Source organism: Littorina saxatilis, linkage group LG9 (genome assembly GCF_037325665.1).
Source record: "Littorina saxatilis isolate snail1 linkage group LG9, US_GU_Lsax_2.0, whole genome shotgun sequence".
Lineage (NCBI taxonomy): Eukaryota > Metazoa > Mollusca > Gastropoda > Littorinimorpha > Littorinidae > Littorina > Littorina saxatilis.
In genome coordinates this window covers 48080634-48107810 of record NC_090253.1, presented here as the reverse complement: position 1 = coordinate 48107810, position 27177 = coordinate 48080634, and the positions used below count along the sequence as shown (strand labels likewise).

Sequence of the window (27177 nt, the reverse complement as noted above, 5' to 3'; positions counted from 1 at the left end):
CTCATAAGCATTGAATGTGTTTTATTCACTCCGCAGACATATTTTGTAATGAGAGTACGTTGCACCGGAGATGCGAAAGCCTAGGTTACACTGTCTGGCATTATTTAGTTTTTTTGTCTTGCTAAAATGTTTTGACACTTTCGTGCCTATACCACGTGTTAACTTTGAATATATATGTCCCCTTAGTAAAACCATATTTTTCCAATGTATGTTACACTGCCTCAGATCAATTAATCTCAAACACATTTAATAATACCTCGTTGAACAATGCGTTTGTGTTTGTTGTAAACACACTGCTGACAGTGCAACTTTCGAGACAGTAGCCTTTTCCCGTACAGATGTGTTCTTTTGAACTGTTATTTTTCTAAATGATACATAATATACTAATAAGTAGCTTTAGACATTAATAATATATGACAACATAGCTACATTAACCAAAACGGTCGTTTGCAGACATTCACCTTTGTAAACGCATTTTGATAACAAAAAAAGGAAATTGTTGCAGATGTCAAGCCTTGCCAGTACAACCAGTGCCAGAACGGCGGTGCCTGTTTCAACCGTCTAAGCGGTAGCACTTTTGGTTCGATCAGTATTGGATCTGTCACACAAGGCACTTTCAATTTTAACTTCGGTCTAGACACTCTCGGTACAGGCTCACTAAATGGTGTTGGCAACACCGGTGACATCACCGGCGATGTCTCGATGCAGGATGGAACCTTCCATTGTGATTGTCCTGCTGGCTTCGAAGGGAATACATGCGAAATTGGTGAGTTTACACGTCTAGAAAGACCCTAAGGTCAACTGTATCAATCTATGTATGTAATTTCATTGTGATTTCATAAGTGATAATTTAGCCGCAGTATAATAGTATTTACATCGGCCTGACCGTCTCGGTCTATGTACGTTCAAGGTCTGTGATCATTCTGTATTACTACTCAGGTGTGTTTTATTTTATTCATCTTATCAAAATAAAGTTGATAGCAGCAAACAGTCTTATTTTCAATGTCAATTCGACGGGTATGTGCATGTACATCAGTGACGTTCTAGTTGTGGATTTAAGTAACGATATTTGTGACTGAACGTTCTTTTTACACAAATACATTTGGGCAACATGTCTCCGAGTCCAGAACTGATCGGACACTTTTCTCATGGTTCATTTGTGGGTATTCCCAAATCTCTTGTCAAATATAATACTCGAAAAATTGTCACGAGAGAAAATAGCTGAGTTATCCAGGACAAGGTGTGCAAACTATGTGTGCATTGTTGTTGTTGAGATGTCCCATACTTGTCTGACACAGACCTGCTCATGTCTGTTTTTCATTTCCCAACTAGTGTACAAAAACACCATTAAACTAAATTCGTTCGATAAGCAACTTACCTTTTTTTTTGCTTTAAACACTGACAATGAAAACAAATAAACAAAACAGAAAGTATTGTATTTGTTATATTTTGTTTTCTTTTACTAGCAGATAAAGTAATAAACTGTATCTCTTGAATGATAATATATTGGACACGATTCTGCGTGTATACGCAGCTGCATGATGTTTGTTGTTGCTGTAATTTTGCCGATGACCGTAGTTATCGTACAGCAACACAGGTCAGATCGAGGCTCCGCTGTGAGAAAAACATGAGGTGTTACTAGAAAACAAATATGCAGAATATACAACTACATAAGCTTAAAAAGGCAACTGAGCAAGTCATGAGATAAAAGATGTGATGGCGGTTACTGCGTTGCTCTCATTTATTTTCTAAATGCAAGGTGAGACAGGACATCTCACAATAATGTCCGGTTAAGCCAGTATTATGATGTCGTGATGTTGTTCGCTTCATCTACCTCTCGTTATATTGACGATTTGATGTTAATGCCACAGAGAGAACCAGATGCGACGATGAGCTGCAATGTATAAACGGAGGCACGTGTTACTATTCTAACGGTGACGGATGCGACAGATTTTGCTCATGTCCAGATGGCTATACTGGAACCACCTGCCAAGTCAGTGAGTATATCTGTGTTCCTGTTTTAATGGTTTCTCTTAATGGTCGGTCGGTCGGTCTATTTTGTTCTCCTTTTCCTTCTCTTTCTTCATTAAATTGTCGTTCTTCATTTACTTGTTCCTGTCTCTTGTATTTGTTGTTGTTTGTCCCCTTCCTTCCGTCTTTCTGTCTGACATTCCTTCTTGTTTTGTTTCTTTCCTCTGTCCTTCTCTTTTTACATTTAGTCAAGTAATGACTAAATGTTTTAACATAGACGGGGAATCGAGACGAGGGTGTGGTGTATGTATGTGTGTATGTGTGTGTGTGTGTGTGTGTGTGTGTGTGTGTGTGTGTGTGTGTATGTTTGTGTGTGTGTGTGTGTATGTGTGTGTGTGTGTGTGTGTGTGTGTGTGTGTGTGTGGGTGTGTATAACGCGATTCCTAGAAACTACTGGACCGATCTTTATGAAACTTAACATAAGAGTTTCTGAGTATGATATCCCCAGACGTTTTTTTCATTGTTTTGATAAATGTCTTTGATGACGTCATATCCGGCTTTTTGTGAAAGTTGAGGCGGCACTGTCACGCTCTCATTTTTCAACCAAATTGGTTGAAATTTTGGTCAAGTAATCTTCGACGAAGGCCGGACTTTGGTTTTGTACATCAGAATGGAGGCTTACAAATTAATTGACGAGTTTGCTAATTAAAGTTGTCAGTAAAATCACATTTTCCCGAACAGATTTAAAATTGATTGCATCGTATTCTTCATCAAATTCTAAATCTAAAAATATATACATATGTCATAGAATGTGATCACAATTAACGAAAATAGATTAATTAGTACTACAAATAAAATTTATAAAATCGATCCAAAAATTATTTCATCTTATTCTTTATTACTTCCTGATTTCAAAAACATATAGATATGATATGTTGTATTCAAAACAAGCTCCAAAAATTAACAAGAATACAGAAAAGCGCGCTTTCCTGCAAAGCGCAATACGCTACCGCGCTATCCTTGCTTGTCTATTTCACTGCGTTTTGCACGTGGGAGGTGAGCGATTTCCTTCTCGCGGCGATTGACGAAGCTGTATTATTTTGGTGAAAAAATGCAGTGCGTTCAGTTTCATTCAGTTAGTTCGACAGCTTGACTAAATGTAGTAGTTTCGCCTTACGCGACTTGTTTTTTCTTTAGTTCATATTGGTATTCATTGTTATTCTTGTGTTTATTACTCAGTAAATACACCATTTAAGAAATTGCATTGTTGAGAAATATCTGATTAAGTATGAACAAAGAATTAAAAAAATAAACAAATAAACAAACTAAAATAAAACTACTGTTGTTTCAGTTCTAGACATTTATTAGAGGAATGGTTTGCTTATGAACTCTTTGTGAGTAAAACAAATAAAAGAGCCCATGTTGTTTATCTAGGCAGTGTAAACATAATTGTAAGTTTTGCTTAGCTGGTCTTGGCTTCCAGTACCTTATGTTCCAGGTTTGCTCTTTGAAACAAATTACAATCAAAACACATCTTAAAGAATGAAAACAACGTTGTGTTTCAAATAAAAGATTTTTTAAATTATTTTTTTTTATTAAAGTTTGGTGAAAAAACATATGTATTTTACTTGAATGTGAAATATGTATGCCTATTTTGTTTTTAACGGATTACAAACAAATGTTGCAGGAATTCAGAATGTTGAGGGCGCATTGCGTCTGATTAATGGTGACAATCCCTGGGAAGGAAGAGTGGAAATCTTTCACAGCGGCACATGGGGAATGGTTTGTGATGATGAGTGGGGTCGCGCAGAGGCCGAGGTTGTTTGTCGCCAGTTGGGATGGCGGTAAGTCTCAATGGGTATTGTATGTAAGAACAAAATGAAGACTAGAAAAAAAAACACTGCTGCTAAAGGCACGTTATATTTTTAAATCACTGAGAAATTCATTCAGAGGTAGAAAAAGGAACAATGTTAAGTGAATCGTTCTTATTTCCATGTCCCGATAAGAAACCTTACATCATGTAGGATCGAACGCTTTTGAAAAGTCAAACAACTGAAAATCAGAGCAAACAGTAAGTCTATTTCTATTTAGAAACAAAACATAAATACGACGCCACGAGAAAATCCACTTTAATTTCTGTTGCTGTGCTGTTTTTTTCACAGCTGGCAACTCTGTCCACAGTATTACCATCTGTAAAAGTACGTCTGTGACAGACTAGTCAGTAGGAAGGTTTCTCAAACAAGGGAGTACCTTACCCCATTACTAGCTTGATCTGGTATCGAGCAAACCAGCAATGTAATAATAGCACAACTTGCTCGTTTTCTTCTTTTAAATGAGCGGGTGTGTGTTCTGTATATTTTTTTATTGCTGGCAGTGCATTGTATTTCTCTGGAGACGAAGCCTTGATTTGACCTGTTTTGTTGTATTGTACAGTACATTCGACTTCTTAAAACTTCATTCGCAAAACGATTCGCATTCAGATACATTCATGTATTAATGTTTTGCTGATGATGATAAACAAGGGCTGCATGTATTATTCTACCATAAATGACAAGTTTGCAATACGGAATACGTCTGTTAACACAACATAGACAGCATTTTGAAATTAGTCCTTATAATTATCAGATAACACTGGGAAACAAGAATACATTAAAGGTGGTCGTCTACATTTTTGCTTTTTTTCAATAATCTTATGGTTAGATTTCACTACAAAGTTATGTCAGATGATGAATGAACCATGGGGAAAAAAGTTATTGACAAAAAATATATGTAAACAAAGATTTTATTTTTGGGTAGCGTGACTCACGCTTCCAATATTTTGTTTTCTGTTTGCTGAGAACATGTGCTTTGCCTAAAAATACTGACCAATCAAATTCATGTCACTATGCTTATAGCCACGCCCAAACAAGTGCAGCAACAGTTTGACACTGGAGCGCTGTCCACGCTTTTTTTTAAACGCACAAAATGCACGGGATTTGAGAGGAGTTTTGCGCTTGGCATTTTCCAAATAAGGATATCCTACTATGAGTACTACGCTGGAATACTACAATGAATTTTCAAACGGCTACACTGGCTTCGTCTTTCCTGATCGAAAGGGGGTGTATTGTTGATATTTGTAGATAATAGACTCTGCATTTTAATGGTCAAATGGCGATTTCGGTATAAAAATGTAGACAAGGACCTTTAAAACAAAATAACCCCCCCCCCCCCCCCCCCGTCCAAGAGAGCATGCAAAGATTGGCCTGCTGAAATATATCCCATTGGCCGCTTTTAAAATCTTCGATGAAATTTAAGCTCCGTTAGAAATACGTAATGGTTATGGGCTCTGCACATGTGTTTTAGTCTGTGTGTTTAGTTGTGTGGTCTTGTTTCTTGCTTTTGTGTGTGTCATGTAATACTCGGCTGATGAAGGTCAAGCTAAAATCGATTATCTGAATGTATTGATGTCATTTCTATTTTGGCTTGAACATCTACTGCATTGATAGCTTGTAGTCCAAACAATACGGAGTGTTTTTGCGGGTGTTTTTGTCAATCTGGTACTATACCTGTGTCAGACAAAGTTGAGAGTGTAAGAGGTAGCAAGACGGTGATGAATTTTACATTTTGAACGCTTCTGTGTGTGTGTGTGTGTGTGTGTGTGTGTGTGTGTGTGTGTGTGTGTGTGTGTGTGTGTGTGTGTTTGTGAGCCTGTGTGTGTGTGTGTGTGTGTGTGTGTATTTGAGCCTGTGTGTGTGTGTGTGTATGTACGTACGTGTGTATGTACGAACGTGTGTGTGTACGTACGTACGTGTGTGTGTGTGTGTGTGTGTGTGTGTGTGTGTGTGTGTGTGTGTGTGTGTGTGTGTGCGCGCGCGTACGTGTGTGTGTGTGTGTGTGTGTGTGTGTATGTGTGTGTGTGTGTGTGTCAGTGTGTGTGTAGCCTATACATGTGTGTGTGTGTGTGTGTGTGTGTGTGTGTTTCATGTGTTGCAGTGGTGTCGACAAATGGGAGAACTTAGATTTCGGACGCGGAGGACAAAATGAACAGCCCTTCAATTTGAGAGACATGTTCTGCAACGGAGGCGAAAGTCGACTGACGGACTGCAGTAGCTTTGGCGGCATCAACAACGGAAACGGATGCCTTTTAAGCGCTCGTGACGAAACCGAAGTAGATTGTAAACCTTGTGCGTAGATTCTCCGGGCAGGTTTATGGAGATAAAGTCACTTTGGCGTCTCATTTATATTTCCGTCTGGATACAAAAGAGCGGCATGCAACGCTAAAAATAGCTGATGTGGACGAGAAATTCACACACTTCTTACAAAATAGCAAATCACGAAGTTAGTTTCTTCACTTTTTCCATGGCGTCAGATTTCCCAAGATTAAAACATCAACGTGTATCGTATAATAATGGACAATCAAAATACTATCTGAATTTTAAAACAAGAGGCTGCTTTGATGATGAAATAACGTATGTCATTTGCCATAAATTTGTGTTTGTTTTCTCAACGGCAAGTGGTTATGAGATCCAGGGGGCTATACCCACTGAATGTCGAGTCGATCGATAGCCATTGACTCAGCGTTGTATGTCTTTCTCTTGCACAGGCCTTTTCTGCTGCATGCGGTTAGTGATAGCTAGTTACACTTTGAAACGAAGGCTTAATTCAGCGTGGCGTTTTTTAGAGTTCTTTAGCGAACGCAAAGCTTGTGTGTTTTCAAACACTTATTTTGATTTCGAGCATAATGCTCAGAACGTCTTTTCTTTGTTATTTTTTTTTTTTTACTTACTTTTGTTGCTAAATATAATCTGCCGTCCCTTCAAAAAGAAATAATAAATGGCTTTTCATTCCAAAAGAAATACAGTTGTTTGAGTGCATATTTTACAGCGGAAAGTGGATCTCTCTCTCTCTCTCTCTCTCTCTCTCTCTCTCTCTCTCTCTCTCTCTCTCTCTCTCTCTCTCTCTCTCTCTCTCTCTCTCTCTCTCTCTGTTGTTGTTGATGTTGTCGTTGATGTTATTGTTGTTGCTTTTGTTGTGTTGATGTAATAATTGTTGTTGTTGGTGCTATTATGGATGTTGACTTGATGGCTACACCTGAGGGTGATGGCAAACGTAAACACACACACACACACACACACACACACACACACACACACACACACACATACACACACAACAGCACACACATGCAAACCTCGACACACAAACATACACACCCTCGCCCACAAATACATACTCACACATACATATATAAAAACGCGCACACACATGCAAACACAGACATATACACACACGCACGCACGCACACAAACACACACGCACACACACACACACACACTGATACTCGTACACATGCCAACTCAGAAACACAATCGCACGCGCATGCACTTACACACACACACACACACACACACACACACACGCGCGCGCGCGCATACGCACACACACACACACATGACACACATACACACACACACACACACATACTGGTACACATGCAAACCCAGAAACACACTCACACACACACACGCGCACATACATTTGCAAATGATTGATTCTGCGCCGCCCTGTGATATCTTCGTTCACCTGCCGCTTTCGCGTCGCTGCATGTCTTGTTGGGTTGGACGAGGGAGTTGCGACGTGCGCAAGACCGACCTCGCCCTTTACACTCAAGGGTCAGTTTATGGCCTTGCAAGCAGGGACTGTGACAGTGAGGTCCTCAGGTCACAGTTTGTTTTGTCGGAGTGTCCTATTCATTGGCAGTCGTTACCCAAGACTATGGAGTATGCCTCCCATAGGAAGAAATGGCAGGGGCCTGAATTCTCCTCCGTACAGTCTGCCGTCTAAATGTGACCCTTCACCACGGAATGAGTCGCATGTCATCTTTGCATGATTTTCATATTTTTACATTTTCCTAATGAGTGTTTTATGCTCTATCCAGTGGTAAAAACCGTTTTAGAAAAGAGCAAAAACACACTTTTACCACAGTCCCCCCGTACTTCTATTAAGCCAAGCGCAGAACCGCGCGAGGTGACATGCGACTCATTTTGTGGTGGAGGGTCACATTTGTGGTCCAGCCAGAGTTAACGTTGCTGTCGAGGGTTTGGAATCAGTGTTTGCCTCGATGGTCTGCGCATAAGTCTGAAGCAGTTGTCATAGTGTAAACTTCATCCAGGTTAGACGTAGAATGGCGTTGGTGCAGCACATCTTGGTCGTCCGACTCCGATGACACGATGTAGTTTTTTTTCTATCGGTATCTAGCGTCTTGAAAAACGTTTACCCTCCTCTCTCGCAACTTCATGGTCAAGGGAGGACAGTGTCTGCCACAAAGTGCAATACACGTGTATTCATCCAACATCGAACTAGGCTGAAACAACGTATGACCGTTTACAGCATCCAGAGGTTGAGATCACACACATCATTTCACGCATCTTCTCACTACGTTCACACGAACAAACAGACGGAATATGACCAAAAAAATATGCTTGACTTCGTCAGAAGACTTGTCTCTAGTATATTGTAACATACCTTTAACATAACGGATGAAGTGCGGCCTCAGCGGCTTCTTCGCCCTCCGATAACAGTACGCCGTGTACGCTTACAGTTACATGGACGAAAATCTGCTATGGCTGTTGTTGCCAAGGAGTCTCCAAGGCCACTGAGATTTGTCATATCTTGTTCTCCTAACTGGTAATCTCGTTGATTAACTGTTCAATATAATTATTTCGACGGAGATTGTTTGGACGTAATTATCCATAGAATGAATCTTGAATACACTAACTTACTTTTTCTCTGTCTCTAGTCGATCTTAGGAATCAATTCATGGGGACGTCTAGCACGCTGAACACAAATGGCGTCATTGATGTACGTAGCACGTACGTCACGATTTACACAAAATGACGTCATTGATTTGCGGAACGCAAGGAAACTTAAGGCATCCTGTCAGGGAGAGAATGAGCCGAACTCATTTTGACCTGAGGTCAGGATGGACACGTCAGTGTTACTATTAGTCGCTAATGATCGTCAAAGAGGATACATTTAGAAAAATCGATGTAGAAAGTAAAATGTTAACATTTTCTTTCAACGGTTTTTCGAGGTGAAGACCATAGCAATACAACGGTTGCATATGGTATGTGTCCGAACCGTTGTCATATAACTGCAGGATCAATTATTCAAATGCATTTTAATTTAAAACAACTTCGAAGCAAGTTGCTGTCACAACGCTTCACGACCTGTTACATTAGACATTAAAGAGCAATTTAGAGCATGCTATATTGTCTCACAAAGATTCACATTATTTTCAGAAACAATAATTGGAAGTTAAAAGTGCGTTTAGCAAGATGTATGCAATATAATCTGTACACAACAACCACACGGGCGGTGTGTTGTAGAAACCTAATATCTCATACGCTTACATGAAAAATAATTTGACGAATAAGTTTTTGATTTATCTCAGACGAGAACATTTTATACACACACCCACTCTCAAATCCGCCGTATGCAATGCACAACTGTTGTTGGAACCGTTGTGCATTTCCGGCGATTCCCAAGCGTGCTGATTGGGTTGGGCTGTTCTTCAGCTTTATATGGTAGTCATGCAGCTAAAGGTACAAGTTCACATCAAATGCTGAAAAAATCATGATCACAAAACAATAAACGATACAAACAAACGATGTTTACGATACTAGCTCGTAAAAATAAACCTATTGGTGACTGCATCCTAAGCAAAATCATTCTAAAATCTATGCAATCAATTAGAGAGCTTAAAATGCTTCCTTTCAATGGCAAGTATGCAAAAAACATTTGTTCAACATTTCATGCAAGAACAAATGAAAATGTAAACGCAGAGAAAAATACTCGAAAATAAGACGCAGCTGTACATACATAAAAAAAATACAGCCTTTTTTTAATGTTGTATTCAACAAGTTGATCACGCAATTTGCAAAGTAGGTTTTTCAAGATGACATATCTGCCAAAAATTAAAAACAGGAAATAATCTGTAAAAATCGACAAAAAATAGCATGCAGCGAGCCCTTACTGACTTGAAATGCCTTAAAATACATACATAAATACTTTGTTATTTTCCTTATCACAATAAAGTAAAGCACTGTGAAAGAAAAAGGTATTTATAACTGATCCACTTTGATGATGTCACAGAAAACCCAACTTCAAAAAGAGAATATGTCTGTAGCCATACAGATGGTCAAGCCAATTATATTCTTACAAGCGCTGTTGACAGTGATGTTACTGTGTCGTGCTCAAGTTATATATCTTCCAAATACTCGTCTTTTTGTCAGTGTACTGGGGACCAAGTGTGTGTTTTACACACTCCTTAACCGACTGTCCATTACGCTCACCCTATCTTAAACATTATGTGCGTGAAGCAGAAAGGGTAGAAACGAGTGTCGGAATGAGTTGAGGACGATACGATGGGGATAGGGTGGCAAGGATTAAAGCTCCAGGTGATATCGTTGCCTGTGTCCGCTCGTGTTTTAGTGCTGGTGACAAATGATGTGACAAGCACATACAAATAAATAGTGTTTTATAGTGTAGGTCTGTTGTTTTTTGTACTGTGACACGGACTGATTTAAAAGAACAAAAAGCTCAACATGGAATTAAACAAATCTGTCGAGAGGGCTCAGTTTTACCAGTGAGCGGGCGATTGCTGTCGTCAAACGCAGGTGTCCAAGCATCATTGACTATATACCACGGCAGGCACATGACAACTAATGGTTGCCTAAGGTACACATCCGTTCTTTGTTGTGACAAAGATCGCTAAGTGAGGTCAACATGCGCGCGCGCACACACACACACACACACACACACACACACACACACGCACACACACACACCCACACGCACACACACACACACACACACACACACACTGACACACACGCGTACACACACACACAAATACCCCCCCCACACACACACACACACACACACACACAGACGCACACAACCGGTCAAGTGAGGTCAATCTTTTGAGTGTATTAATTTTGTAATTGCCATTGTGTATAGTGTATCACTGGTCTGAGCGACGACACAGGTCGACAAGTGAAAGCAGACACAGTTCGACATGGAAGGACACATACTGTTGAGTCCACTCTTCATAGCCGCGGTCACCCTGTTTAGCGTCTGTGGAGGTACCGGTCATTTTCTGGTATCAATAATGAAAAGGATATTGTTTTTGAACTTTTAAGCGACAAAGCAAGACATTTACTTCGACATACCTCAATGTATCAATCTCTGAAGTGTCTTGTCTGCCTCCTTCTGGACTTTTTCTTGTATTTATATCTCTCTTTGTCACTTCTCGTGTTCGTTATTGATGAAGTATAAACTGGTATACTAACCTGTGGGTGTGTGTCTACGCCTTTGGTGAGTACAGTTTCATAGTTCAGTTGCAAGGATATTATTTGTATTTTGTTTTTATTACCTAAATGCTTGCACGCCTTTGAGCTTTGCTCTTCTTTTTTTTAACTCTGTTTAGATCAATGGAATTGAATTTGTACTTGTGGTTGCATATTTGTGCACACAAATACAACGCACTTTGTTGTAGAAAACAGCATATTGCTCAGATTGTCGTCTTTCTCCACACAAAACATGGTATATGAATTATGTGTGAGTATGATGGCAATAATTGTAAATCTTACTGTTTGTGAGGTACCCAATCGATAAGACATAACCATTGCTACAGCTAAAGTGGATAACCAATGTTGATTTTTGGGCTTCATCCTGTTATAATTCTGTCTTCGTTACCTGTTTTTAGCTATCACCAGCCCGTGTGTCAGTAACCCGTGCCACAATGGCGGCATTTGCCACAGCCTTGGTCACTCCTACACTTGTATTTGCCGTGATGGCTTCTCTGGAACTCGATGTCATGAACGTAAGTAGAATGAATACTTATTTCTCTCCGTAAACAGAACAAATGTTTCGCTTGAAGTGTTTGTTCTTGTTCGAGAGATAGGCACATATTCAAATGCGCACAAAATGATGAACACACACACACACACACACACACACACACACACACACACACACACACACACACACACACACACACACACACACACACATACGCGCGGGCGTGCGCGCTCGCGCGGGCAAGCATACACACACCCCTTTACCACGAACTAGATCATTTGTGTGCACACACTAGTGGCCCAAAACAAACAAACGCGAATATATAGTTTACCATTATGAAGTATCACAACAAATATCTTCTTTCCTGTACGTTATTAAAGCTTAAAATACAAAGGCAACCGTATATAATGTTCACCCCTATCTTGCAGACAACATCCAGCGTCGTTTAGCAGGTGCCAGTGCTAACGATATCGTCGGAGGACAATATGGCAACATCAGTCACAACGGTACCAACGGCAGCTATGTCCATGGCCAGAGCACCGTCGGTATGGGCAACGCTAATGGCAACGGCAACACTGGCGACAACAACGGCACCACTAACATTAGCATGAGTACTTTTTACTGCGACTGCAACTCTGCTTTTTGGAGAAATCGGCAAGACACTGGTAAGCTCGTCCATGTCTTGAGTTGTCATCGTGATATTAAGGCTGGTGCAGTTAATCTAATTTGTTTAGCTTCTCTTTCTTATCGATTTGTCTTTGTCGGTCTCTCTATGTGTCTGTGTCTCTCTATACTACCCGTCATAAAAAAAAACCTAGGCAGATGCTTTTGAGGGCAGATATTTCTGAAGAGGCTGTTGATTGTAAAACCAAGCATATGACTGAAAATGCCTTTTCAGTCATATAATTGGTTTTACAATAAACGGCCTCATCTGCCTAGATTTGTTTATGACGGGTTGCATATGACAAGGCCGTTATATTCCGCCCACTATGTCTTTATTTAGTAATTGCACAAAATAATGATTACTACAAGTTAGTATCCCTTTCAATGACTTGCAGTTCAATATCTGTAAAAAAAAAAAACCTCGTGTAAATTTGGTACGACACAGCAAGCTATGTAGTATTCTCTATGAAACAAACAACAGCACGAAGCGGCACTATGGCAAGACAGTGCGCATATTAAGTGTTGCTGTTGATATTTTTTGTTGGGGGGGGGGGGGTAGCTGGGACTTTATTGACTAAGGGCCTATGGAACTGAATTTCAATTTCGACATTTGAAATTGATTGATTAATCAAGCTGCAGAGGGAGAAATTCAGGTTACATAACAAAAATCTTGATTCTTATCAGGATTTATACTCCTTTCAATGGTGGTAAGAACACTTTGAACAGATGGAGGAAAGTACTTGGTGTCCGTTAAACGCTTTTTATACAGCCAATAGGTTGTTGCAAACAGGGTTTTTCCAGAACGATTATGCATGCTCGTCTAGTGGCATTTAAATTTATTTAGGTATGATATGTCTGCTTTAAGTAAAAATGCTTGTCTTAGTTGTTTAATTTCCCTGACCAAAGTGCGGTCTTTGTTTTACAAAGCATGCAGTTAGTAATGTATGTGAACGACACCTGTCACCGTTTGATTGCCATAAAAAACAGCAAGTAATATTATATAACTCTGTTTTACAAAGAAATCCTATCCTTGCAATTTTTTGCAATAATATTTTTTTTCCGAAGCCGCTTACCTTTCATTCCGATATTCAGAATACTCATGTTGTTAAAGGAAACACATCTGTGAACAATCAGACGAACATGATGTCCCTATGCAGAAGAGCGAAACTATCGGTAAACCGATGGAACATTTTGATATTACTTTGCAATTGGTTGTAAATCGTAATTCATTAAGTCGTTCAGTTGCTAAACTGCGTTTTCGTATTTGATCAAACAAGTCTCTGATTTTCATGTAGGCCTAACGGCTCACCGCTACCACCAAACATAAACTGCTGAATACAAAGGACGGGCGCTGTGTTTTTAAATTGATTTCGAAAATTTAATTTTGATCATAATTTTTTATATTTTTAATTTTCAGAGCTTGTTTTTAATCCAAATATAACATATGTATATGTTTTTGGAATCAGAAAATGATGAAGAATAAGATGAACGTAAATTTGGATCGTTTTATAAAACAATTGTTTTTTTTTACAATTTTCAGATTTTTAATGACCAAAGTCATTAATTAATTTTTAAGCCACCAAGCTGAAATGCAATACCGAAGTCCGGCCTTCGTCGAAGATTGCTTGGCCAAAATTTCAATCAATTTGATTGAAAAATGAGGGTGTGACAGTGCCGCCTCAACTTTTACAAAAAGCCGGATATGACGTCATCAAAGGTATTTATCGAAAAAAAGAACAAGTCGCGTAAGGCGAAAATACAATATTTAGTCAAGTAGCTGTCGAACTCACAGAATGAAACTGAACGCAATGCCATTTTTCAGCAAGACCGTATACTCGTAGCATCGTCAGTCCACCGCTCATGGCAAAGGCAGTGAAATTGACAAGAAGAGCGGGGTAGTAGTTGCGCTAAGAAGGATAGCACGCTTTTCTGTACCTCTCTTTGTTTTAACTTTCTGAGCGTGTTTTTAATCCAAACATATCATATCTATGTTTTTGGAATCAGGAACCGACAAGGAATAAGATGAAAGGGTTTTTAAATTGATTTGGACAATTTAATTTTGATAATAATTTTTATATATTTAATTTTCAGAGCTTGTTTTTAATCCGAATATAACATATTTATATGTTTTTGGAATCAGCAAATGATGGAAAATAAGATAAACGTAAATTTGGATCGTTTTATAAATTTTTATTTTTTTTTACAATTTTCAGATTTTTAATGACCAAAGTCATTAATTAATTTTTAAGTCACCAAACTCAAATGCAATACCGAAGTCCGGGCTTCGTCGAAGATTACTTGACCAAAATTGCAACCAATTTGGTTGAAAAATGAGGGCGTGACAGTGCCGCCTCAACTTTCACGAAAAGCCGGATATGACGTCATCAAAGACATTTATCAAAAAAATGAAAAAAACGTTCGGGGATTTCATACCCAGGAACTCTCATGTCAAATTTCATAAAGATCGGTGCAGTAGTTTAGTCTGAATCGCTCTACACACACACACACACACACACACACACACACACACACGCACAGACAGACAGACACACATACACCACGACCCTCGTCTCGATTCCCCCTCGATGTTAAAATATTTAGTCAAAACTTGACTAAATATAAAAAACAAATCCGGGGATATCATTCCCAGGAACTCTCATGTAAAATTTCATAAAGATCGGTCCAGTAGTTTGGTCTGAATCGCTCTACACACACGCACACACACACACACACACACACACACACACACACACACACACACACACACACACACACACACACACACACACACACACTCACACACACACACACACACACACACACACACACATACACCACGACCCTCGTCTCGATTCCCCCTCTGTGTTAAAACTTGACTAAATGTAACAAAACGAAGACAAACAAACAAACAAGTATAAACATTTGCGATTTTTTTTATTTTTATTATTCTCTTTATTTACGAACACACACTAAAAAAACACACACCAACACAAAAAACACCGACAGACAAACAAACAAACCGACCTTTACCTTTGCGGCAGAAATTCATGGGCTTCTGCAGATCCACTCCAAATTGTTCTTCCTGTTATTTCTGGTTGTGGAAGGACGAACAACTCAAACAAGTAAACGATACAAGGTAGATTATTTCTTTGTTGTAGATTTGTAAAAATGTTTAACATCACTTGAGATTCCCACACATGGGCTGAACATATGAGAACATAGCTCTCATGTCCGTGCGACACACTGAAAGAGACGTTTTACAATGTGTGCGGAGTTTGAAAAGGTTAAGTTTGAGAAGCGTAAACAGTACAACATCCGCATCGTGACATCCGTGAAGTTGTTTTCATTGGAATGTTGCTTTTTACATTTAGTTAAGTTTTGACTAAATGTTTTAACACAGAGGGGGAATCGAGACAAGGGTCGTGTTGTATGTGTGTGTGTGTGTGTATGTGTGTGTGTGTGTGTGTGTGAGTGTGTATGTGTGAATGTGGGTGTGTGTGTGTGTGTGTGTGTGTGTGTGTGTGTGTGTGTGTGTGTGTGTTTAGAGCGATTCATAGTAAACTACTGGACCGATCTTTATGAAACTTGACATGAGAGTTCCTGGGAATGATATCCCTAGATATAGCTATTCTGATGGACACGTGGGGGGATTCGGGGGCTGTGATTGGATGGTCTCACACATCCCTTTTCCGATCATCAAAGCATAACGCTACGAAAGTTGGCCATTTTTGCCGATATCCAAACGATATCGGCAATAACAAAGACGCATGGTTCCGGTTTCTTCCACGTGTGTAAAGTACACGCATACCTCGTCAGGCTTGTGTCTGTGGCTAGTCGACAGACGATGCAATTTGCTTTGTGTGTGTTTTTGTTGTTGCTTACTGTACATGACATACATTACGTGTAAAATCCAGTTCTTTAACTGGCAGCAAACCTTGCAAATTTCCAGAAGCTGCAATCTGAAGCGACCTATCTCTGATTTTTGCAGACGATCTCTCCAATCACCAATGTTTAACACAAAATCAGCAAACTCTCCTGTCACATAGAACGTCCATTGTGTAGTGCAATGTTGAAATGAAGTTACCGGTCTGAAACATTTCGTCGTTTCTTCTTAGACAATCCTTGTTCTCTTATCATCTACAGATTTACCGCAGTCTTCACCACGCGAATTCCCAACAGAAGTCAGACTTTCGAACATACAATCTACGTAGGCAAGCATGATACGTCATAACGTCATATGATTCCTAAGATATTGACGTAATGCTAAGCATCCGGTTATCTTGAGTTTTCTCCGTAATACATGTCCGTGGGTTTTTCAATGTTCGGTTATTTCCGTGGCTTCATGCAGAAAGGGAACCGTCGTCTGCAATCAACGACATGGACCATTCTGGTCCTTGTTGCTGACAAAAACATGATTTTAACACAGAATTTAATGTCAGAATAGCTATATAAACGCTATTGTGTTTTCATCGTAGCAATAGGGTCCGATATTTAGACTCGAACAAGTATAATGCGACTCGTCTTCGACTCGTCGGCATTATACTTGTCTCGTCTAAATATCGGGCCCTATTGCTACGCTGAAAACACAATAGCTGTTAATGTTTTTTCTCTCATTGTTTTGATAAAGGTCTTAGATGATGTCATATCCGGCTTTTTGTACAAATTGAGGCGGCACTGTCACACCCTCATTTTTTTATGAAATTCATTGAAAGGTTGGTTAAGTAATCTTCGACAAAGCCCGGACTTTGGTATTGCATTTCAGCTTGGAGGCTTAAACATTTAATTTAATTGATGACTTTGGTCCTTACAAGTCTGAAAATTGTAATTAAAATTACATTTTTATAAAACGATCCAAAAACAATGTCATCTTATTCTTCATTATTTTCTGATCCCAAAAACATATAAATAAGTTATATTTGGATTAAAAACAAGCTCTGAAAATTAAAAATATAAAACATATGATCAAAATTAAATGTCCGAAATCGATTTAAAAATAATTTCATCTTATTTCTTGTCGGTTCTTGATTCCAAAAACATATAGATATGATATGTTTGGATTAAAAACAAGCTCAGAAAGTTAAAAAGAAAAGAGATGCAGAAAAGCGTGCTATCCTGCTCAGCGGAACCACTACCGCGCTATTCTGGATCGTCAATTTCACTGCCTGTGCCACGAGCGGTGGACTGACAATGCTACTAGTATACGGTTTTGCTGAAAAAATGCAGAACGTTCAGTTTCATTCTGTGAGTTCCACAGCTTGACTAAATGTTGTATTTTTGCCTTACGCGACTTAATGTTCCTTCTTTCAATGGAAATGTTTAACAATAATAAAGCAAACATTATCGTTTCTATGCATCTTTTGTTGTCAGGTCAGGTCACACAAGGGGAAGTTGAATTCGAGCTAACATTCACTTCACTTCAATTTACTTTAGTTTAATTCATCACACCTTATCTGAACGTGGTACATACAAACATGTGCCTTTGGCTCGTACATAATGATTATGCCACGTAACATCACAGGTTATTAGGCTACTTACACACCTTTTCTACAAGCACTCGCAGAATGGAGTACAAGTGGACATAGTGTTCACGCCTTTCAATTTACTTTCATGAGCTCTGGGCGATATTTGCCGACTATTGCCCTTTCTTCTTATGAGTAGTCGTGTTTATCTTGCTCTGTTCGTAAATTGCAACGTGGGACAGAGTGCATTAATTCTGTATGCATCGACAATCCGACAAGAATGTCTTTGAAAGCCCCCTACAATGTCCCATTGGCGAGGGCAAACAACTACGGACGCAGCGGACGAGAGTCACTCGCCCTTACCAAGCCCTAAGTTTAGCCGAGACTGCAGGTGTTGATGAATAAACTTTGGTCGTGGCAAGGATACAAAATAAATGTGTGGGTTCAAAAAAGTCCGCGCCACTGTGTAAACAAACTTACCGTTTGGGCATTGTGTGTACATAGTATGCTTTAAGTGTTTTCAAAACCGTCTTACCAGATTTGTTTGAGCTGAGTTAATAGTTATGAATAAGATCTGATTCTTTCAGGAGATTTTGTGAGACTTAGACCACGAGGTAAAAAAAAACAAAAGTAATTTACACTGTTAATTTACAGAGCAATTGCCAGTCAGCTGCTATGAATTAACTCAATACTTTTACGTCATTCTTGAAACACTTTTGCGTTTGCTGTTTCCTCGGGAAGAATTTGTTATAGAACTTACTCGTAAAGCTATAAGTGAGAGAGTGACATATTTTTCCTGTGTAAACTATAAAGTGTGGTTATAGTTATTATTGATAAGCCATGTCATGTAAAAAAAAACAAATATAAACGCATTTGGTGCAGACCAAAAATCGAATGTTTCAGCCCCTTTAATGGGGTGCATATTAGGAACGCAGTCTTTCAGTCATTACCGTACGTATGAATAGTTTGCATTCATTTTTTGGGGAGACATGGTCAACACTGAAGACGACAAAACTGTGAAATCGCATGTCGTATTCACGAATTGCCGGACCCCGTAATCCAGCATAATTAACCAGACCCAGGTTTGTTTTCAGCAACAACATTCTCGGCGACTTTGTCATCATAAGCAGGGAAACTGTAGGCCCATTCCAGACTAGTTTTTTCTGACCTCATTTAAAAGATATATCCACGTGTGAAGAGATTGTTTATTTATCACAGGACTGGTGTGCATGGGCTCTCTTGCGTATATGTGATAAATCAATAAAATGTCTCTGATTGTCTGCTTTTGGATAATAATGTTGGATACCGCACTAGCTGTGGCAACACTACATTAGCGACAACACATCAAAATAAAAGTTGTGCTAAAAGTAAACAAGATTATTCGTAATGCTGTGCAACGTGCCTCCCGTCAGAAGATGTCCTTACCCGGGTTAAAAGCAGTTCAGCGGCACCTTTTCTTGCACCAAAACATATAAAGCAGTTTTTCTAACGTCACTTTAAAACAAACACATACATGCAAGAATTACGTCACTACTTTCATCCAATCCAATCAGAAAGATCCAGGATACTCGGGTTGTCTTTGTTGCCATTGGATAGTTTTCACAGAAACCTAATCACACCATTTACAATGTTCTTCCTGTTTCCATTTCACATCTCTGCACCGATGATGAAAGTTACAATCTTTCCCGGATCCTGGGAAAAAAAGTGCTAATTATCTCAGATAATTATTGTCAAGCTCATACATTTGATGAGACCATCTTTACACTTGGATAAATACCAACAATCGGCATCCTCTGCAAAGTCAGACTTTTTACCAGATTAAAACTTGTAGCTTTTAAGAAATTAATTCATACACAATTGCCCAAAATGCACACAAAGCAATCAAACATTCAGGATGTTGATTTTTCTTCTCTTTTTTTTCTTCTTCGTTCATGGGCTTAGACTCCCACGTTCACTCATGTTTTTAGCACGAGTGGATTTTTACGTGTTTGACCGTTTTTACCCCGCCATTCAGGCAGAATACGCCGATTTCGGGGGAGGCATGCTGTGTATTTTCGTGTTTCTATAACTCACCGAACTCTGACATGGATTATAGGATCTTTTCCGTGCGCACTGTGTCTTGTGCTTGCGTGTACACACGAAGGGGGTTAAGTCACTAGCAGGTCTGCACATAAGTTGACCTGGGAGATCGGAACAATCTCCACTCTTAACCCACCAGGCGGCAGCGACAAGGATTCGAACGCACGACCTCCCGATTAGGAGGCCGACGTCTTACTACCACGCCACTGCGCCCGTCATGATGTTGATTGTTGATACGTGTCCATGTGAAAGGTTGCCTTTATCCCATGTAAAACGCCTGGCTAAATCTGAGATGGTGAGCCGAATCGTTTGCACAGGAAGGACTGTGCCTTACATTGACTATTGACCGGCCTCGGCAACGTCAACACGTGATGACATCCTCTTCAGACGCTTCCAAATAAAAGGCCGCGACTTGTATCCATACGGGTTGTCAGTTTGAACTGCATCACAGCAGGCTGGGGTCTGGATACGAAGGTTCACCAGAGCCTGGTTGAGAAAGATTAAGTAGAAGAAAGGGGCTATAATGGATGTCGTCTGTGTCTTGGTCTTTGCTGCTGCCTTCTGCTGCAGTTCCACCCATGCAGGTAATACTAGTTTTGTGAGTGTTTGCTAGCTTTATTTGTCATTAGTACGACCGTAGGCTACGTTTTTATAACGACCACACATTAGGGACCTGTCAAAAATGGTTGTTAAAGACAGTTGGTCGATTAAGACAGGTTCATTGTATATAACAAAAAATGTCGTCGGGAATCCTCTTGGGCGGTCGTAATGAGGAGGTGATCGTTGTCGAGAGGTGGTCGTTATAGAGAGGTGATCGTTGTCGAGAGGTGGTCGTTATAGAGAGGTGATCGTTGTCGAGAGGTGATCGTTGTCGAGAGGTGGTCGTTGTCGAGAGGTGATCGTTGTCGAGAGGTGTTCGTTGTCGAGAGGTTGTCGTTGTCGAGAGGTGATCGTTGTCGAGAGGTGATCGACAGGGTTGGCTTGATCGTAGGACAAACACGGGAATGCTATACAGCAAAGGTATTCATAGACTATGTGATTGGATGATATCGGAGGTTTACAACATGAACAAAACAACTCTTTGCTATTGAGGGTTTGATCTAAGTGTGCGGATCAGGAAAATATGCTAGCTTTAGCGAGTGGCTCATGATATTTGACATCACTGTGGACACTTTAGACGCTTTTTTTTTCTTCGGAATCGTTGTTTAAAGCACTAGTGCCGTCACAGGACAATACTCGTCTTCTTCACTTACGTTTCAATTGTCTTATTTCGGTGTGCTCTTGCTAGAAATGATGTCTCCACACTGTCTATGAATAGCAGGGAAATTATTTCCGAAATGCTGTTCACTTTGGAAACAAACTTGTATTTGTATTTTGTAATCGTGTTCAAACAAATATCTACCCGGGCAAATCCAAATGAATCATTCGCTTGCGGCTTCGTGGCAGGCGGTAAAACATTCCATCAAGATAAGTTTTCGTCTGTGCACTTAAAAGACCGTTGGGTCGATATATGTGTGACTGTAACGTATTTTTGTCAGTAATAAACGTTACAACAACTTACCTTTCTTGTTTTTTATTTATTTATCTATCCGGGCAGCAACATTTTTCTCAAATATGTGAAGAAAACTCCATGCTTTTGTGTGATGGGACTAAACTAAAACATAAAACGTCTTAAATTGGTACTGGAGATGAATGTTTCTTACACACTGAGTACATAAATCATGCAAAAAACAATAGTATAACTAAATATAAATGTTCTAAGCTTTTTTTCAACACATTGGAAAAAATCGCTGTAAAGGATAAAAACAGAAAAATTATAATATTGTTGGAACATATGTGACCCTCCACCACGAAATGAGTCGCATGTCACCTCGCGCGGTTCTGCGCTAGGCTTAATATAAGTCCGGGGAGTGTCTGGTAACAGTGTGAGGGTCACCTTAGTCACAGGCTTATAACTCAAACAGTTTTCGCTCTTTTCTAAAACGGGTTTCACCACTGGATAGAGCATAAAAAAACTCTTTAGGAAAATGTAAAAATATGAAAATCATGCAAAGGTGACATGCGACTCATTCCGTGGTGGAGGGTCACATTTCATTTATTTGTATTTTTGTATTTTGAATTTTGAAACGTTGGCAGTTTATCTGCTTTTGGATGTGTGTGAAGTAACACAATAATGTTACCTTTGGATACGCCTCTCCCCTTGGGGCGGGGACATAGCTCAGTCGGTAGCGCGCTGGATTTGTATTCAGTTGGCCGCTGTCAGCGTGAGTTCAAACCCACGTTCGGCGGAAATTTATTTCTCAGAGTCAACTTTGTGTGCAGACTCTCTTCGGTGTCCGAACACCCCCCGTGTACACTACATTGGGGTGTGCACGTTAAAGATCCCACGATTGACAAAAGGGTCTTTCCTGGCAAAATTGCTAAGGCTCTACCTATACCCGTGTGAATTGGAATAATTGGCCGTGAAAGGTAAATATGCGCCGAAATGGCTGCAATCTACTGGCCGTATAAAATGTCATCTCATACGACATCATTGCAGAGCGCCTAGAACAGTTTACTGTACCCACGGAATATGCGCGATATAAGCGTCCTATTGATTGATTGATTGATTGATTGACAGATGCGACAGTTGGCCGCTTGTCAGAGGGAAGTAGTAAAACCGACTCGCTCTCTCTCACTGTGGAGCTGGGAGGTAGCAGTCTGGGTTTGAACCTTGACCGTAACTCTTACCTGGACCACAACCTCCCTCTCTACCTGATTCATGCTGGCTGGGATGGAGGTTTTCGTGTGGAGAGAGCCAAAACTCAAACGGTGGGCCTTGTTAGATTTGTGTTTGTTTGTTAGTTAGTACGCTTGTTGTTTTTTCTCTGTTTGTGCTGCTTTGGTGGTTGGTTTAGGTGTGGTAATAATGACACCGCCACCCCCATTGTAAGCATACTGTTCCCTCTGTCATCCCCATCGCCTCAATTTCTCCAACTGATTATCGTCAGCTATGATGTCATTATCGTCTCCGTCATCGTTGTTGCCCTCGTCGCTGTAACCGTAGCAGAACCGAACTATTTCTCCCTTCTTCTTTTTGTTCTTGTTTTTCAGAAGCCCTTTAAAACCAATGTTGGTCTATGTGTTGCATCTTAATCATACAATCGCTTTCATCCGTCTGTTATCTTATTTAGAAGCATTTAAATCTGGCCTCAAGACTTTTCTTTTCCCTAAATGATAAATAATCCTCAGACTACAGTGCCCCGCTACACCCCCCCCCCCCTCCTACCAGCTCACCCGCAAGCCTAAATCAGAGCTGTTGTAAATAGCCATGTACATAATTATTATTTGAAATTGTCTTTTCTTTGTCATGCTAACTTCTGAGTGCCGTGTCTCTGTTTGTGTTGTTGCCTTGTCATCGTCATGTAATTTATGCGTAAGTGTATATGAGTGTGCTTGATTTGTTAATGCGAAATAATGTGTATGAGTGCGCCTTGAGTCGCCTTGTGGTGAGATATGTGCGCGTTATAAATGCTCGTATTATTATGAACAGGACTACACCATGTACCAGGACAGAGAGAAGGGGGCAGCCTTCATGATCTCTACCAAGACTGACCAGAACGGACACACATCTGAGACCCTGGTAGGCACTTTTGTTTTTTTTATTTACCGGATCATTATTTTCCAATTTGTTCGTTTGCTTTATAGGGGCAGCCGATGTCAGCTCATGTTTTGCAGCCAGTAAGCATCATCGGTGAAACTATTTGATCGTGAAAAACCCAACATTTGAATTGATCAAGGAGGAAAGCTGATTAGCATGCAACTGAGGCCCGATATGCGCGTGCGTACGTGTGTGCGTGCATGCGTGCCTGCGTGCGTGTGTGTGTGTGCGTGCATGTATGCGTGTTCATAATTATTCATAGTAATTGTACGTGCTGCCTCTGTTCGTGTAGTTTTTCTAGTGTTTTCGTTAGCATTTACAATTATTGTGGTTCTAAGTGTTTCTCTTTGAACTAGACTCATCTGTCAGATTCATTTTCAAATAGTATTCAAGAAGTCCTTTTTCGCTGCAGGAAGGGTTGGTTCACACGGGAGGCAGAATCTACCGCATTCAGACGGAGATTAGCGCAGACCGCAAGGAAAACATGGGAAGACCCCAAGGCAGAGGCATTCCAGAAAACACTGATCTGAGATTTCAAGTACAAGAACTCAACTTCAGCCCTGCGGACTATATGGACGATCACGAAGAGTCGTGTGAGTTGTGTTTTCTTTGTGTATAGGCAGGCGTTTCATTTTAATAAATCACTTGGTTAAACTGGTTGATTTGGAGGCTGGTATAAGCTGGCTTGGTAGGTAAGTTTGGTTAGCTGGTCAGTTATTTGTGTAACTGATTGGTTTGCCAGTTGGTTAAGTAGTGGTTTGGTTTGTTGGTTTGCAGATGAACTCGAGGTACAGCTGGTGTGTTTGCTTGGTTGACAGATACACTTGATTTAAAAGTGGATGGTTTGTTGGTTGATTAATCAGTATAGAAAGGAACCTTGGTTGCAAGTCGTTCATTTTCTTTTTTTCTCTCTCTTGTTTCCATTTGCTTTTTGATTGTTTTTGCATCATTCTGTTAGATTATGAGTACAGTGTTATTACTTCAGACGTAAATGTGACCCTCCACCACGAAATGAGTCGCATGTCACCTCGCGCGGTTCTGCGCTAGACTTGATATAAGTCCGGAGAGTGTATGGTAACAGTGTGAGGGTCACCTTAGTCACAGGCTTATAACTCAAACAGTTGTCGCTCTTTTCTAAAACGGGTTTCACCACTGGATAGAGCATAAAAAACTCTTTAGGAAGATGTAAAAATATGACAATCATGCAAAGATGACATGCGACTCATTTTGTGATGGAGGGTCACAAATGTAAAATGAGGGTCTGTTTGATGTCCATTTGTTTTGTGATGATATGCAGTATGCTGTTTAATTAGTATTAGCTTGTTGCTGTCAGATAAGTAGTTTCTTCCGTGTGTGTGTTGTTGTTGTTTTTGTTAGGAAAACCTTGCAGAACAATCTTTGTTGATCACAAGTAATGCTAGCCTTGACAATTGTATTGTTCAATAGTTCAGTCTGTACAACAGATAGGTTCTGTGCACGTCGGCTTTTTTTGGGTGCTTTTTATGACGTGCGCACCTCAATGTTGATCATTAAGTAAAACGTATTTCATATTTCAGCGTATAGGTTCAACCAGCCTTCAGAGGAAGAGCCAACACGCCATCAGCGATACAGGCGACAGGTCACTCAAGATGTGTTTGTCGATGTAGTGGCGATGGTGGACTTTGGAGTCTACTCCACGTAAGCGTTAATCAGGTTATTTTGCAGCACACACTTCTTCTTCTTCTTCTTCTTCTTCTTCTTCTTCTTCTTCTTCTTCTTCTTCTTCTTCTTCTTCTTCTTCTTCTTCTTCTTCTTCTTCTTCTTCTTCGTTCATGGGCTTAGACTCCCACGTTCACTAATGGTTTTAGCACGAGTGGATTTTTACGTGTATGACCGTTTTTACCCCGCCATGCAGGCAGCATACGCCGATTTCGGGGGAGGCATGCTGGGTATTTTCGTGTTTCTATAACCCACCGAACTCTGACATGGGTTACAGGATCTTTTTCGTGCGCACTGGGTCTTGTGCTTGCGTGTACACACGAAGGGGGTTAAGTCACTAGCAGGTCTGCACATAAGTTGATCTGGGAGATCGGAAAAATCTCCACTCTTAACCCGCCAGGCGGCAGCGACCGGGATTCGAACTCACGACCTCCCGATTAGGAGGCCGACGTCTTACCACCACGCCACTGCGCCCGTCCGCAGCACACACTGTTAGGGATCAGTTTAGTGTTGGTTCATCTTACATTGTAGGGTTCTAAACTAACAGCAGTTCATCTGATGTCGTTTGTGACTGTTCGACTACGATTAGCAATGTACGTCATTCTGCAATTTAAAAACGTGCGTTGATGTACATATGATTTAGACAGAAAAGTTGTGACGCAATGTGCAAATGAAACTCTCGCACGCCAGCATATTTGGGGAAAATGTGAAATATCATATCATCCTGACAACTCTCAGTTATAGTTTTCTTTTTCGTAACGATGCTGTGTTAGAATGTCTGGCTTTCCAATACATGTAACGGTATTATGACTCAATTTTCGCTTCACCCTAGCTTTAAGTTCACACAAAATGGTCACGTGTTGCTGATGTCACGTGATTTCTCTGTATGCATTAACATATATATATATATATATATATATATATATATATAAGTATAAATCCGCCTTTAGGACGACCATTGTAAAAAGGGGTTTTATAGCTACCGGTGCTATATCCGTTGTTTTTAAAGCAATATTAATAAAATTTTGTAATTACATTTGCTAATTGACCTACACCCGACTGTCATGAATTGAACGTGAAAATCTGTCAAGATTAAGATATAGGTGTTTTGCATGGTCGCCTTAATGAAAATAATGCAAGAGTGGGGGTTACGGCGACACGCCTTTTCGGGTAGCTTAGGGCAACCAATTTATAAGGTATATTAAGGCGACCAGTATTTGTATATTTTGTTGTTCACAAAGTTTTGTAAAGGGCCTAGAGCCATAGGTTATGCACTTAAAAATGTCCAGTTATTATTATTATTTTAACAATTTTAATTGTCTTCTTCTGCGTTCGTGGGCTGAAACTCCCACGTACACGCGTGTTTTTGCACGAGTGGAATTTTACGTGTATGACCGTTTTTACCCCGCCATTTAGGCAGCCATACGCCGCTTTCGGAGGAAGCATGCTGGGTATGTTCGTGTTTCTACAACCCACCGAACTCTGACATGGATTACAGGATCTTTTCCGTGCGCACTTGGTCTTGTGCTTGCGTGTACACACGAAGGGGGTTAAGTCACTAGCAGGTCTGCACATAAGTTGACCTGGGAGATCGGAAAAATCTCCACTCTTAACCCACCAGGCGGCAGCGACCGGGATTCGAACTCACGACCTCCCGATTAGGAGGCCGACGTCTTACCACCACGCCACTGCGCCCGTCATTTTAATTGTCATTTAGTTATGTGCTCAAACTCTGCAGTTCGCGCTTTCGAAATCGTTATTATTTAAGGTTCCTGATGCTTTGTGTTGAGTGTAATCATGGCTGTTTCATCACTAATTATTCTG

At 40.2% G+C, this 27177-nt stretch overlaps 2 protein-coding genes across 2 annotated transcripts in view; both read left to right on the top strand.

Moving 5' to 3' along the window:
- Nucleotides 1–6806, top strand: part of LOC138976313 (fibropellin-1-like) — a 38383-nt gene extending 31577 nt beyond the window's left edge. Inside the window, exons 24-27 of the mRNA XM_070349162.1 lie at nt 506–766; nt 1872–1997; nt 3659–3815; nt 5944–6806. Coding sequence (XP_070205263.1) covers nt 506–766; nt 1872–1997; nt 3659–3815; nt 5944–6142 — 743 coding nt within the window. The 3' untranslated portion in view covers nt 6143–6806. The remainder of the gene's footprint in view (nt 1–505; nt 767–1871; nt 1998–3658; nt 3816–5943) is intronic.
- A 13648-nt stretch (nt 6807–20454) lies between these two features.
- The window catches only part of LOC138977237 (uncharacterized), a 57627-nt gene continuing 50904 nt past the window's right edge, over nt 20455–27177 (top strand). The window contains exons 1-5 of the mRNA XM_070350143.1: nt 20455–20599; nt 22636–22826; nt 23548–23637; nt 24068–24248; nt 25212–25332. Coding sequence (XP_070206244.1) covers nt 20539–20599; nt 22636–22826; nt 23548–23637; nt 24068–24248; nt 25212–25332 — 644 coding nt within the window. The 5' untranslated portion in view covers nt 20455–20538. The remainder of the gene's footprint in view (nt 20600–22635; nt 22827–23547; nt 23638–24067; nt 24249–25211; nt 25333–27177) is intronic.